This window comes from Megalops cyprinoides, chromosome 2 (assembly GCF_013368585.1).
Source record: "Megalops cyprinoides isolate fMegCyp1 chromosome 2, fMegCyp1.pri, whole genome shotgun sequence".
Taxonomy (NCBI): Eukaryota; Metazoa; Chordata; class Actinopteri; order Elopiformes; family Megalopidae; genus Megalops; species Megalops cyprinoides.
Genome location: NC_050584.1, coordinates 38,750,507 through 38,765,704, shown reverse-complemented (window position 1 = coordinate 38,765,704; position 15,198 = coordinate 38,750,507). Strand labels below are relative to the sequence as shown.

Sequence of the window (15,198 nt, the reverse complement as noted above, 5' to 3'; positions counted from 1 at the left end):
GGAAGAGGGGGGGGGGGGGTTGGGGTGGTGTGGGTTATGGGAGCTGCATTCCACAGCACAGCACGCGGGCCCTCCAATGGAAATGCAAGCGACACACCTCCTGCCAGGCAGCCCGGCTCCCTGCGTTGTCCTGCAGTACAGGTGAGAAGGCGCAGAAGTGCCTCTTCTTCAACAGAGTGACTTTGCTTTTAACCTCCCAGTCGCCCCAGCCCTCCTCCTCTCCTCCACATTCTTACAGTATGTGTTTGCCAATGCTCTGTTTGCTCTCGGCTCCCCTTCCCCTCCTCTCCCACACCCCTTCATCCAGTTCCGCAGAAAGACGAGGGAGGAGGAGGAGAAAAGCGCACCCCTCCTGAGGAACTTCCTGTCACGTGGCTGTGGCCTCCAGGTAGCTCTGTAGTTTACGGACCGTCGACTCGTCCAACGAGAAGAGGTCAAAGTCAAAGGTGGTGTTGGTGACATTGAAATGGCCTGTCTCCTCGATGAGATTCACAATCTATGGGGGGAGAGAGATGACAGGACAGCTGGTTAAGATAGGTGGAAAGTGGTCTCTAATGGTAACAATGTGTAAAAACGCTGCAAGACACATACTCAACATAATGACACAGAAAAGATAAGGCTGACAATGATGACAATAATAACAATATGTTATTTGTTGGGAAAAAAATCATACACCAAGCACCTCATGTGTCACCAACAATGTGTCACCTCATGTGTTACCGCGACTCTTTATGGCAAGCACACACGCGCGCGCACACACACGCGCGCACACACATGCGCGCACACACACACGCGCGCATACACACACACGCGCGCATACACACACACGCGCGCATACACACACAGGCAAGCACTGGTGCACACACACACACAAACGTGCAGGCGCAGGCAGGTGGCTCTGACCTGCTGCAGAACGTTGCGCTCCCTCAGGGACATCAGCCTGCGATGCAGTTCCACCAGCTCTTCAGTGTAGGCCTGGGGAAGAAGGAGAGGTCATCGACGTGTGCAACACAATCACCTGGGTGTGGAGCTCGCAGGGAAATGCAGCCATTTCCCCCTTCTCAACTTCTCCTTGCCCCTCAGGGTCTCTAAGCCCTGTAACTCGACAAGACCGAATCACCCCGGCGCTAGGCAGGGTATTGAGGCTGTGTGCAGACCAAGTCCTGTTACAACTCAAACATTGTAAACCAATATACTTATACTGAATACACCGGATGCAGGACTCATTCAGGCAGAACATTGACGGAGATATTAAAACATGAGTAAAATGTAGAAATAAAAGGTTGATTTACCCTTCCTACCTTGTCGTATCCCTTCTTCAGCATCTTCTCAGATCGGGTACAGGGGTCTGGGCTCTTTCTCCCAGAGACCTGCAGTGAAGAAAGGCGAGCAAGAGGAAGGCAGAGGGAGAGAAGAGAGAGGAGAGAGGAGAGGAGATACCACTAAAATAAATATCAACCTGTGCAAGCTTCAGAGCTCAGTGGTGGGTGAGCTCCCACTCATCAAACACACAGAGGTTTCCTTAATTTAATCACTTGAACCTTAAAGTGGCATGAGGTCCTCTCAGTGCATTGTGGAAAGACAAATTGTGCTTCTCAGACTTCCGATAAAATATATTTTTTTATTTTTTCATGGTTAACATGTTGTTTTAAGGCTGCAGTAGAGGGAACACAAATGTTTTTAGGTAAACCTAATCAAAGCAAACCAGGCTGAGGAAAATGACATGGCTGAGATCAAGAAATCCAAAGGTTATGGAAGAGTGACATAAACAGCGGCCTATGTATACACATGAATATGAGGGTTTATCACATTATGTTCCTTCCGAAGCTTGAAAATCCTCCGCACTTTCCGTCCCCTCACGCAACTCCCAGTCACACAGCATCATGTGACACCTAATGGGTTAAGCTCCACAATCAAAGATAGAGAGGGAAACTGGGAGCAACATAGTGTCATAAATGCCACAGACAGAGGAAAGCTGCACTGAGACACTGACTGCGGTACTTGAGCTCTACTCGCGTGTGCTATCGGACGCCTTACCCCGCCACCCATTCGGGGGGCACTGAGCTCTCACCTTGTTGTTGGAGGAGCTGTGTTTCTGTGGCGGCGGAGGGGGGTCCCGAATGGGCCGATGAGAGCCTTCACTGCTGTCACTTTCGCTGTCCAGGCTCAGACTGGGGGAAGGTCAGAGGTCAGAGGTCAGAGGTCCGTCAGCGTATCTCAAACGGAAATGTGTGCCTGTGCTTGTAGCTCATAAAATATTCTTGCCTGTGTACAAAAATTGCCTAACATGCAGCTGCCCAAATTGCAGTTGCCTCAAGGAACGCTAGCTGAACAACACCTCCACAAACCACAAACACTCACGGTCACTGTAATATTGCACTTCAAGCTGTTGGGCCAAAATTAGGCCAAAATAGCTTTTATTCTTCCGTAAAGTTGCCACTGCTAAGTACGTTTCTGGTAACGCCACTTGGCACGTGACTGTTTAAATCAGCGATCATGTCTTCTGGGTGCTTTAGACAATGCATCTGTGAACACGAAGACAGGAACAGGTGCATGAGAGGGACCAACCGTGAGTCGCGATTGGGCGGGTTGGTCTTCATGGGCGTCTCCTCCTCCGAGCTGCTGTCATCATCGTCCGACTCCTCCGACTGCAGGTCCTCCACCATAGAGCGCAGGGGGCCTGAGACCGGCAAAGGGACAGAGTCACTCACACTCACCGTTGCCCTCCTCACCATCTCAGGGCTTCCACTGAATACAACTGCCCTGCTATTAGGAGACACCCTTCAGCGCTGATGTGTCTCTCAGTAGGGCTGTAGTGCTGCAACACTGAATTTGAATAGGGAGGTGGTGTCACTGGGCTGCTAACACTGCTATGTTGGTGTTACTCTGCAAGACCCACCACAGACAGAGTCTCTACCACAAAGACATCTGATTCATTGAGGTGTCTGCATGGGTTCAGTCGCACCTCTTATATTTTACTCTTAAACATTTACCATACAATGTACAAACTCACACCTTACTTACACACACCACATTTATACACACAGCTGATGTTACATATCACGTGTACCCGTGGCACTTCAAGCACGGAGAAACAGCCGCCTGCCACTCAGTGGCCGTACCTTGGCCTTGCTTCTGCGAGGGCTCGAAGTCGGAGTCCGAGCTGGAGTCCGAGCTGCTGCTGGAGTTGGAGGGGCTGGAGGGTGCCGACTGCTTTAGGGGAGGGGAGGGGAGGGGAGGGGTCAGCAGCGCACCTCCTCACAAGCATGCAGCTACACTGGAGATCACACTGTTAGTCCCGCTCACCACGCAGCTCCAGCACCAACTGCCACTACAACTGCATATCAGGGGTGCTCTCTAACAATAAAAAATGCAGTTAACTACGACTAAAGAATGGGTCATCTAAGTCATTTAACTTTGGTATACAATGAAATTAAAACAATATAACAATCTTTTCAAGACAGGTCATTTGTAAACAGTGTGTTTTTGTTGCAAGTCTATACTTGCATTAGCTGGACCACACCATACTAAACAGATGCAGATTTAAAGCTCAGACAGGAGCAAGCTTATCTCCAGTCCCTGCACAGTCTATCCCCTCACCTCTGATTTGGACGAAGCCTCGTCCTCGGAGTTGGAGTCCTCAGATTCGGCTGGTTTCTTAGGCTCCTTCACCTCAGGCGTCTCAGACTTGACTTTTACCCAGCGGCCCTTCTCCTTGGGGGGCTTCTTGTCGGGGTAGGCAGGAGGGACCGAGGAGGACGAGGAGACGCGCGGGGAGGTGCCACTGAGGCCCCCGCCGGCGGCCCCCTTGGAGCTGTCGGAGCCCCCCTTCTTCTGCTTCTTAACGCTGGGCTTGGGCGACTCCACCGCGGAGGGCCGCTTGCTGGGGGCTTTGGACTCCGGAGGGCCCCCTCCTCCCCCGCCTCCCCCTCCACCCGCCCCCCCTCCTTTCGGGGACATGCCCTCCATCTTGGCCTCCTTCAGCGTGAGTTTGGGCTCCTTGAAGGCAGCCTTGGGAGGAGCCTTGCTCTCCTCTTTTACCTTGACCTCCGTGGGCTTCTTGGAGGAGGAGTCGCGGGTGGGCTTGCTGCTGTTGCCCCCTCCGTCCCGGTCACTCTCGCCCTTGGATGAGGCCTTGCTCTCCGAGTCTTTACGTGGCCGTTCCCGGTGCTCCTTGGTCATCTTGTGGGGCTTGGGCCCCTTGCTGCTCCCACCGCTGCTGTCTTTACTGGGCTCCTGGAACAGGGATCAGTATTTCAATACTAAACACTGTGCCCACCACCAAGTGCCATACAGATGCTATCCCATACCTCATACATCCTCAGTCCAAACATTTGCTTTAGAGCTGTCATTCACATGCCCACAACGTCAAATATGAGTGGCAGTTGGAATCAGTTTTCTTGCACAGGCCTTTACATGAAATTAGATTATTGGCATTTAACAGACACTCTTATCCAGAGAAACTTACATAGGTTACTTTTTTTTTTTTTTTAACACACGTTACCCATTTATACAGTTGGATATTTACCAAGGCAATTTTGAGTTAACTACTTTGCCCCAGGGTACACCAGCAGTGCCCCAGCAGGGAACTGAACCGGCAGCCTTTCGGTTACGAGTCCTTCTCCTTTCCGCTACGCTACGCAGCCACCCTGCTTTAATTATTTAGGCACAGAGCTCTAACTTCTGTTCCTTAGCAGCAAGCACATCGCTTACTGGAAACAAACACATTAAGCAACACCTGTGATTATTCTGTGATATTAAGAGGAACAGTCTTCGACAAACTTTTTCCTTGCCAACAGAAAACAGCAAACGTTCCAGAACTACCTCCATGCTTGTTTACACTAAACTCTCATTAGTACAAGTCAAGTGATGCTCTGTGAGAGATGGCATAAAATAAATTCGGGCAGCTATTTTATACACTATTTACTTTACATAAATGGAAATATACCCAACAACTCATTTCTTTCACAGACGATTTATAACAGACCAAATGTAGAGACATGAAACGAGATCAGTGTTCAGTTAACATCTCAATCAGATCTAATTAACTGGGAGCTCAGCTAGAACCCAAACCAGCACACTTGTGTCTCCCCGGACCACGGCTGGGAAACACTGTTCTATATAAAGGCTCATGTCTTAAAGCTGCAGGGTTCCCTTTAAAGTCAGCAATGTCATTAAAAGGGATTATGAAATCAAATACAAACACTGTTCATTTATTAAATGAACACTGTTTTCATTTGCTAATAAAAAAGCACATTAAAATGGCAAATAATGAACTCAAGGAAACTAGTAAGTTGTTAAGTGAAGCACATGTACAGTCACAAATCATTTAGGAAGCAATACTTCAAAAGACAAAGGCACATAACTATGACACAAATACAGCATTGCATCAAGCCATTTTTAATTTTTAATCTGTGGGACAGATTTCCCTGCAAACAGGGCTTGAATCAATGGGACCATATTTTCTCCCTGGGAAATACTCAGATAATGTCTGAGAAAGGTAGGGTATGTTTTTTATGTTTTTATGTTTTGTAAACAGCGCTATACAAATAAAATTGAATTGAACTGAATTTTATTTCCAGAGTAATACTCAGACTGACTTAATTTCAAGACCTATGCAGAAAAACTCAAGCTTATCTATCTGTCCTCCATTAAGGAAGCAACCCAATATAAAATATTTATCCTGAAACCTTAATGCAAAGGACTGATTAATGTTCATGATAACTTCCCCTATAGCCTAGCAGGCCCATTTAAGGAGATTTTGCAAGGTAGTTGACAAAATGTAGCTTATTGTTATTTTTCACACCAGCATGGCAAATACTATTACACTAATCAAACCCATTCTAAAAAAGAACAGCTGGTATGCATCCACAGTGGTCACTCAGCCTCAGGTCTCATTCTATCTCAGTTCCAAATCACTTAATTGAGGTCAGGAATTGGAAACCTGAATTTCCTGTTACTCAAGGTATTGATCAGTGGCTGATCAGCTTCAGAGGCATCTCAAAGATATGTTTCATCACTGGACCCTAAGGACAGGGTTATACATTAGCACAAGTATATTGTCTTATTGCTGATTCAAGACCGCATTCCTAACACAGAGTTTTTGCTAAAGGAGCAATCTGCACAAGCTCTCTCACACACCCTTTTAGGTACGCCCCTGGCCACTGACCTTTGACCCGTGGGAGGGCTTGGTCTTCTTCGGGTCGGAGAAGGCAGAAAGTGGGATTGTGGGAAGCATGGGGTAGTCAGGGCTGGGCCTGGACATTGCCTCTGCCCCCTCTGGGACCACCATCACCTGAGGAAGAGGAGAGAAGGGAGGGAGAGGAGGGGACTCAGAGGCTGCATGGGAACTCTATGTTTGATGAGAACAAAGCAAGTCCAAACCAACATGGGAAAAAAATAGAAAGCTGCCTGGTTCCATTGTGTTTGGCTGAATGTTGTTACAGTTTAATGTGGAGTTCAACAGTGTGTGCAATGTTTCTTTTTCATCCCAGCCATTTCCTCTGTGCTGCATCGGGAAATGAGTGGCTGTGTGTGCTGTTTCAATTGAACATTAAAGCCAAAGACCCCCAAATGAAACCTCTCAAGTACAAGACACAAGGCATACCCAACATACTAAATACACACACACACACACACACACACACACACACACACACACACACACACAGACTATTGCCATGTATAATGCCCCACAGTCCCGTTCTCCCTGTACCCCATTCCTCAGCTCACCCCACCAGCCTTGACCAGCTTGCGGCGGAATTCGCGGGTGGGGTTGTTGAAGGTGAGCTTCTCACAGCGCAGGTGGTTGACAGGGGGGTTTCCCTCCAGGTTGAGGAACAGGTCGTAGTTGAAGCACACCTTCTTTGGCTCTTCCTGCATTGAATGAGAAGGTATAAAATATCACTTTAGAGAGCTCTGAGAAATTCAAACATTACAGGTCTAAAATTCAAAATTCAGCACCCTTTTTATCACTGAACATATCTGGAGTCTGTATGAACACAGCATGTTACATGACTGGTGATCATGCACAGACCATCATCCATATTTTTGGGAGGGGTATGTGACAGAAAAGGCGCTTAACCTGAGCTACAGAGTCAAACAGCAGGACTTCTGAAAGACAAATGAGGGTTAAAAAAAAGACAAACAGCGTTAAATCAGCCTGCTGAAGGAGAAGGACATCGGACTCCCAGCCAGTCCCGTAGAACTCACCATCCCTCTATCTCTTCTCTCTCAAAAGTGACTCTTTCTCTGTCTCCTGCTGACCATGTGTCAGCTCCCAGCCTGTCCCTCCGGTCTGTCTCTCGGTTAAGGGGAGCAAGAACTCAACGAGTTACGACAGCAGGTTTCACAACTGCTAATCAGGCTTGGCTACTGATAATCACTTTCCGTTCCTTTCCCTTCGTTGCATGTGAACTGCACTGCATCACTCTGCTTTGCCAGTCCATTTGTAAGGTTCTCTACCCAAAACCCTTCGGTTGTGACTGCGATGCTTGTTCCTGGATTCCTTCCAAAGTGTAAAAATGGGTGGTGACATGGGGGGGAGGCGGGGGGCACTTACATAGTTCACCCTCTATAGCCTCCGACCTCAGCCAGTCACAGGTGCAATACAGACCGTGCGTACCCCACCCACCAGTCCCACAAACTAACAAGACCGCAGAGCTGCCGCTCAACCAGGCAAACGAGCCCAGCTCCACAGAGCCAGGAACAGGCCAAAGTCACTGTGTCACATACAACACCAACCCTATGTCACACAGAAAACCAACACTCTGTCACATACAAGGCCAAGCCTGTGTCATGTACAGTCCCACCCTGTGTTAATTACAGTACTGCCCTCTGTTACTTACAGCACTGACCTACAGTTATCCTGGCAGAGTATATTTACTTTTGACAGCAAAGTCTAAAAAAAGATTACAGAAATGTGTAAAGATATGCGAGACCTTGGAGGAAGTTGTGGCCAGAAAGGCACTCGCCTGCACTTGACGACAGCAGCAAAGAGTCAATGCACATTAACTCAACTGGATTTTTATTGCATGAGAGTTGCACCTCTGCACCTATTAGGTGCTGTCTACCAGGCAGTGCTATTAAAGTAAAAATGAATCTGAACCTGAATGAGATCAAAACAGACAGACAGTGGGACAGGAACAGCAACTTCCATAAAAGCATGTAAGCACACAGCATTTGACACTCCCAAGATCCACTACACAGCTGTGAAATGTGCTTTTTCCTGCTATGTGCCACTTGACCTCAGTTTGCACAATCCATACTGAAATATATAAGATGAACAGGAGTAGAATCTGACCTGGCTGGATGAACACTGAGCAGATGTCACTCAGACCCCGACAACCCAAACCAACCCTTCCGCTTTTCTCTGCCACTGACTGCAGAAATCAGACTCACCTTTGGAGACAAGACCAGGGTTTGCCTTTAAAAATCATCCCCTAAAACCACTCGATTCACTGCACATAGCTGCTCCTCTTGTGCAGGCAAATACCCCTATCCACAGCCTCAGTCCAGCATGACCTCATGTTCTGTCACCCCACAAGTCCAAAGATCCACTGAGGAGTGATATGCAAATCCCCCTCGCCAGCACACCTGTCTGAGCCACTGGTTGCCGCGGTGTTACGAAAAGACTTCATCCAGCGTTCATCCAGCCTGTTCTGGCAGACAGCAGTGTGGCGCAACGATCAGGGGGACTGAACTGGTGACCAGAAGGTTGGTACCTTGCTCTTGTACTTTTGAGCACAGCGCATATTTTTATTTTCCCCAGAAGATATTCAGCTGTGCCCATGCAGAGTGTGTGTGAGATATAAGCCAGTGAAAAAGAAGGTAAACCTCTCATTCCACAGCCAACTGGTCAGCAGTGGCTGCTCTCACCTTGTTCTTGAAGTAGACCTCAATGGGCATCAGGAAGCCAGCATATCCAGATTCCTCCACTTTGTACGGGGGCTCCTTGCACACTGTGGGCACAGTCAAAGTAAACCACACACAAAAATAAAGCATAAACATGAATTGGGTCTCTCACACTAATTACCATTATAACTACTGTATTTACAAAACATGCAAACAACACATTTATGATAAATTATAACTACTCTTAGATGAACCTTAACATAGTGATAGTAATACAAATGTGCAGTGACGATGACAATACTTCCAATCGCCTTCAGCAAAACATCCAAATTAATTTCTAATCTCCGTAGTACTGAGCGTAATGACCGTAACGACAATAACTAATGCAGCTTAAATGCATTTATCCAAGGTGATATGATAACGGTAGGAAAGGCAGAAGAACTAGCTTCTTCTACACAATGCTACTGCAGAGAGAGAAAGCACACACTACAGAGATGTGCTCAGCAAAACACAGTACAGTGCAGGAGTCCCTTTCATCCGTGTAAACACTGTTTCCACTAGCTTTGCGAGACGCACCTCTCTTGGGTTTGGGGAAGCTCTCGTGTAGCCGGAAGACAACCTTCTCCACGAAGTGCTGGATGTCACCCATCTCTGGTCCGCGCACAAACACCATCCAGTCATGGGTGAAGCCCTCAGACGTGACCTTCTTCCGTAGCTGGGCTCGGTGACCCAGCTCCAACTTCACCTGCACTGTGCACTGCGAGAGAGAGAGAGAGAGAGAGGGAGAGGGAGAGAGAGAGAGAGAGAGAGAGAGAGAGAGAGAGAGAGAGAGAGAGAGAGAGAGAGAGAGAGAGAGAGAGAGGGAGAGGGAGAGGGAGAGGGAGAGGGAGAGGGAGAGGGAGAGGGAGAGGGAGAGAGAGAGAGAGAGAGACTGTTCAGACTCTACAAATCATTAGCTGTGATCTCAGTGAAAGCGCTGCACTGAGAACTCATTTAGACAATTGCTCTGGAAAAGTACGTATCTGCAATTTAAATAATTTGTGCAAAAATGAGTATAGGACAGCATTTTAATGACTGGGCCTGAGGCTGTGCTCAGCTGACTGGACTTCACGGCACACAAGCATACCACAATAAACTCACACTGTTTGTATTTATGAAAAAAGAAAGCATCTGTAGCATGGCATTTCCACAAAGAATTCATGAGGGAAAAGGAGTCAGTGTGTCAAAAGCACTGTCCCTCTCGGATTACCCAACCTATCACAGAGTAATCAACCCCTCAGTCACAATTCACTGCAGACTGTGACAGCCACACTTCATTAAAAAGACACAATGGCACCAGGCTATTCGCTTTGTATAATGCTGCAATCAGGACATCAGCTAAAGTGGAATGGGGGGGGGGGGGGGGGGGGCAGACGCTTGTAGGGACAGAAAAAACACTTTATCTCTATCCAGGACTCAAAGTGAGAAGGGGAGGATTTGGCTCATGTCCGCTGCGCTCGTGAGGAGGGAGTGAGAGGAGGGATTAGGAGCCGGGATTGGGATGATCTGGTCTGGCACTTCCAGTCACAATCCCTCTGGCGCCTGGCCAGTCCGTGCGGTTGCACTAATGACCTTTAACGCGGCACATCACCACACCCTCCCCCTGGCCCCCGGATCCCAGGGCCGCTACAACTCCACCAAGCGCACAAGGACAGAAAGGAGCGCTTGGTGGAGCGCATAGGGATTTCAGGCCAACACAGCTAAAGCTGTGGATGATTTCTGGCAATGGGAAGCTGCCAGCGAAACAAATCGGCCAATTACGTCACTGCTAGTGTTCTGATAAACACTCTCGCCTGACCTTATGACAACGGCCTTTATTCTTGTCTATTTTTTTTCATATTCACAGCCACGATGGATACGTCTCCTTGTGCTGGGCGCGGACTGGGATGGAGGGGTGGGCAGCTGACTGCAGTGCATGAACACTCCTGTCCTGAGAGCAGGCCGCCCCGGCCGGCCGCTGACTGCGCTCTTTCCATCCGCTCCCTGCTCCCCGGCACAGAATGTCTTGGATCAGCACAATAAACACAGCCCCCGTCACAAGAGCAGACCCTTCGCGCTATGTCGCATCCACCAAGAGAAAGAACTGCCCTCTGCAAGCTGCAGCTATCCCATCAGGCTGCGCGCACGTGTGCAGCCTGCCCCGGTGCACGGTGGGAGCACTACTTCTAACGACAGAGCTCACCCGCGCAAAAAGGAAAACGGCCTCGGATTCTCCTCCGAGAAAGTCCTCCAACAACAAAACCAACCAAGAGCTTGCAAACACCTCCCTCCCCGAACAGGCACCAGCACAAACTCGGCTCGCCTGGTTGCCGCCGCATGAAGACGGCGCTAAGTTCCAACCGAAAAACCACAACAGAGACACATCTGCAGCTCTCTGTGGCCTCCTTGTGAAGACAGGTTCTGAGACAGAGGCTCAGAGCCCCACCAGAGAGAAGCCGGCGGCCTCTCGGAGTGATCGCGATAGCAATCACCGAGAGCGAGAACGAAACTCGGTCACTGAGCGTGCCACAGCCAGGTCGCTGCCAGATTACAGCCTCGCCCAGGCGCACAGCAAACAGCCATTATGTTCAGAGTCAGAAAAAAAAAATCTGATCCTGATCCCACCCCTGACAAATGCGCAAATCCAAGGCAAATGTACAGACGACCCAGACGAACATGGGCTCTTTGTGATACCATGCACAGACAACACACTGTTCAGCAGTGCATTACTCAAAAAGAGTGGTACAAGGATTACCCTTTCCAAATCAACAAACTGACAGCTGCTGTCATTATGGAACAGAGCTTCAACTGGAGTCCACAAACCTCCTTTCCACAAGCTTCAACCAAGAATCTGACTCCCCAGGGCCCAAAGAAAGTCCATGAAGATATTTCTTCTTACACATAGCTGTATTAAGTGTAAAATCAGCCTTTTTTCCACATAGCATGCTGATTTGAGAATGCAATTTCAAAAACAAAATGAACACAACCGAAATTTACATACAGTTGAGTTCACTAGTGTATGGTTTTAAATTGACATTAAACATAACATAACGTATGACATAGCTTAAATAATTCCATTACTATCAAAGGAATAAAAACAATATGTTCCCAAAACACAAGAAACTCTGGTATACTCTCTGCATTTCAACACTATTGTGTAGAGCCAAGTATGTTAACACAATTCTAAATAAATGTAACCTAAGCAGCTGGCTGAAATCTGCTAGAAATACTCTAAAGAGAAAGCAAAAATGTGCAACTCTCAAGAAATTTATTTATTTGAAAGATCAGTATTTTCAACGTTGCATTCTATCATGGTCATAAAAGTTGCTTTCAACCTTGCTTTCAAATGCAATACTCCATTTGCATACACTCTATCCGGATGTTCAAGAAAAATTAAAGTTACCCAAAAGAAGCTTGTGAACTACCTAAGGACCTATAACAGGTCAACAGGACAAAAAAAAAGTGTGGCTAAACTGACTTGGTGACTTAACACCACTTTATCCAACTGGAGGCACTTAAGTCTTGGGACTGTGAATGAACTGCCAAGTGAAAATGCCTACTAAACAAAAACAATATTCTTCCTGTCATAGTCAGTCTTATCTCCTAGTTTGGGTAGGGTTTAGTGTTCTGTAACACGTGAATGTGCATGCTAAATAAGTTTTCATTGTCTTTAGCGGTGATTATATTTCATACAAGTACTTACTTTGTTCATTTGAGAACCTGCACATCATAAATGCATATAAATAGACTAACCTTTAATTGTGCTAAGTCACGACAGACACTTCTTGGACAAGAGTCCACAGACCAAATCCCTCAGGGCCTCTCTCCCTCTTTTGAACAGAGAATGTGGCCTCCCTTTCTGACACGAAATCCTCCCGCCCCCAAGTCGGGGGAACCAGGCAGTGACAGATACTCACCACCAGAGTCGTACTGAAACAACCTCTTTAATTTTCGGGGAGCAAGAGCAATACGAGGAGACGTTGCGTATTTAAAATGGCATGCGTGCTTTGAAGTGCCGGCTACAGTAGATTTGTGCAGTATTAGCAAGCTAAGTTAGCAGTCAGGCGTTAGCTAGCCTTGACATTACAGTAGTAAGCGATGCCATTATTTTGCAAGGTAGCCATCTAGCTGCCTTTGCTTAAAAAGCTCGTCCTATGTCAAAGTTTTCATAACAAGGTTGGCTATGTGGCCACAATATTCAGACACGTACTCATTATGCTGCGCATATGCCGTTAACTTGAATTTATTTAGCTACTTGGCTAGCTAGCTATGTTAAATACGATTTAAATTTACAATGTTCGCTATTAAACTAAGTTAACTGGTATAGAAATAACCAAAACAACACGTGGAAAACAAATTAAAGGAAAATGTGACAGCAGGGAATATAACAGAAGCACTGTGCATCTCATAAAACCTTTATTTTCATCCGGATAATTAGCTAATGCTAGCTAGCGACTCAGCAAGCTTACTGGCAACAACCCCTGGAGTAATTTAACACCACCCAAGTCTGTATACTGCTCATTTTCCAAATAACATAACTTAGCCCTCTAGCTAGCTGGATAACTAGCTAACTCGCTATCTGGCGGGAGTGCAAACATAAACAACATCCATGAAGGGTGAGAACATATTCCCGCTTCCCATTCTGAATCTTTGTCGCCGTACCAGCACCCCCACCCCCAAATCTCTTCGCCCGCCTCCCCTCCCAAGACCTGGTGTAGAATGCAATACTGCCACCGGCGCCTTTACCCGCTTATCGCAGCTAAAATCAATGGGCCAGGAGCTCTATTGGCTAGTTACCTGTTTGGAATTCCCGAGGCCTGGCCGTCATATAAACAGACTCCCTTTGTGTGCCGATGTGCATGCATGTGGCTATGTGTAAGAGTCAGAAGATAGCTATGTTCAGTGCCAGTATGTATGTACGGCTATGTGTTCCGATTTCATTTTTTTTCTATCACCAATAGTATTAGCCAGTAGCTGGCAATTTCTGTTCCGATTGTGGTTTTCTCACCAGCTGTCGGCTGTAGGCTGAGCATACACTGGACGACAAGGGTCGCGTTACCTGATTCTCCATGATCCCCTAGCTTCGGTGATTATTCTATTTTATTTACAGCGGCGTTTGGTGAGGTTGTTCCCGACTCCTCATTGTGTGTCAATTTCACCCAGAAACCGGAAGCTAGACAGAACCCCTCCCCTCCCCTCCCCTCCCAGACTCCGGACATCCATCCAACGCTAGAAAGCCTTCACATCCAATCGGGTAAATTTTGGCCGAGAGACATGGCCACTGGCGTAAGACTAAGCCCAATTGTAATATTGTACAGGCGGGACTTCCCTTCAATGACAGAGAGCTGTGGGAACCAATCTTTGCGTACTAAAACCTTTATCATCCTCACAGAATAAAAAGTAGTATATAGCAAGATCTTGGTGTATGCCTTGTAGCTGCGTAAGAAACCGTATTTTATTGGTCGTTTGACAGCCAATTCTTCGCGTTTATTGGCGTTTGCTGTGATGAGGCGGGACTTGGGACATTTCCAGACATACAATGAAAAACATAAAAACGTGGAAATAGTGAGCGATCGTGTGGAACCTGCACGCTTTTGCTTGCATAGATTGTTTTATGTGTGACTGAAAAGGTCTGCTGTGTATATATAACGTTATAATGACCTTCTCCTGTTCAGCATTTGACTGGCCTGTGTCGCAGGCTGCTCAAATTCGTTACTGGGTCTTTGATTGTGTATGGCTACATATTAATCATTTTCCTCAAACGCTTTTTGTTTTTCATGCTTGGAACATTTGCCTTTTTTATTTAACGTTTAAAGCCTGTTTTACCAAGTTCATGTCCAGTTTTGTCTTTATTAGCGATATTAGGGGTACTATTATTAACCAGGTAGCTGGTCCAATATTGCATATTGTCACGTTGTATGCGACAAAATGAAAGATCAAACTGGTAATGTTTATTGAATGTAGCATAAACCTGTGTTGGCTGTTCATATATTTATTAATATCTCTTCGCTTGTATTTGCCCATTATCAATTTTTAGGTCTTCATTTAATGAAATGCTTTTCATTATTTTTCTTCCCCACGTTCCCTTGTGGTTTCAGTAAAGCTGGACTCGCTACATAGAAGCTGAGTGCTTATTTTTGTACTAAGATTGAATAGGCCTTTTAATGATCAGAGCACTGCATGACTCCACTGCAAGGTCCTGCTTTGCAGGAGTTAGAAGAAGACCAAGAATAAAAGTCCTCGTTAAGCCTGCACACTCCTTTAGGAAGAGTGTTAAAATGACAAAAGTAAAGAGAAGCATATTCACAAGATTGTGGATGATGATGA

The 15,198-nt window shown here is 46.8% G+C and overlaps 1 protein-coding gene across 4 annotated transcripts; it reads right to left on the bottom strand.

Annotated features, from left to right (window-relative positions):
- Positions 1 to 14,005, bottom strand: mllt1a (MLLT1 super elongation complex subunit a). 4 transcript variants are annotated; one of them, XM_036522157.1, is made up of 12 exons: positions 13,931 to 14,005; positions 9,430 to 9,610; positions 8,878 to 8,960; positions 6,733 to 6,876; positions 6,170 to 6,295; positions 3,601 to 4,236; positions 3,123 to 3,213; positions 2,569 to 2,680; positions 2,072 to 2,171; positions 1,293 to 1,370; positions 904 to 975; positions 1 to 496 (listed from the first exon to the last, which is right to left on the bottom strand). In XM_036522157.1, the coding sequence occupies exons 1-12, from the start codon at positions 13,940 to 13,942 to the stop codon at positions 368 to 370; spliced, it is 1,764 nt and encodes a 587-aa protein (XP_036378050.1). In that variant the 5' UTR covers positions 13,943 to 14,005; the 3' UTR covers positions 1 to 367. The 4 variants fall into 4 exon arrangements, with proteins under 4 accessions (XP_036378050.1, XP_036378052.1, XP_036378051.1 ...); XM_036522159.1 differs by having other exon boundaries at positions 1,302 to 1,370; XM_036522158.1 differs by having other exon boundaries at positions 3,123 to 3,210.
- Positions 14,006 to 15,198: the final 1,193 nt, after the last annotated feature.

What these genes read in the sequence shown, in the direction of transcription:
- mllt1a (XM_036522157.1), bottom strand. An exon ending in AGGCTTCGTCCAAATCAGAG is followed by an intron (nt 3,214 to 3,600) that starts GTGAGGGGATAG and finishes CCTCCCCTAAAG; the next exon opens with CAGTCGGCACCCTCCAGCCC. An exon ending in GATACGACAAGGTAGGAAGG is followed by an intron (nt 976 to 1,292) that starts GTAAATCAACCT and finishes CTTCTTCCCCAG; the next exon opens with GCCTACACTGAAGAGCTGGT.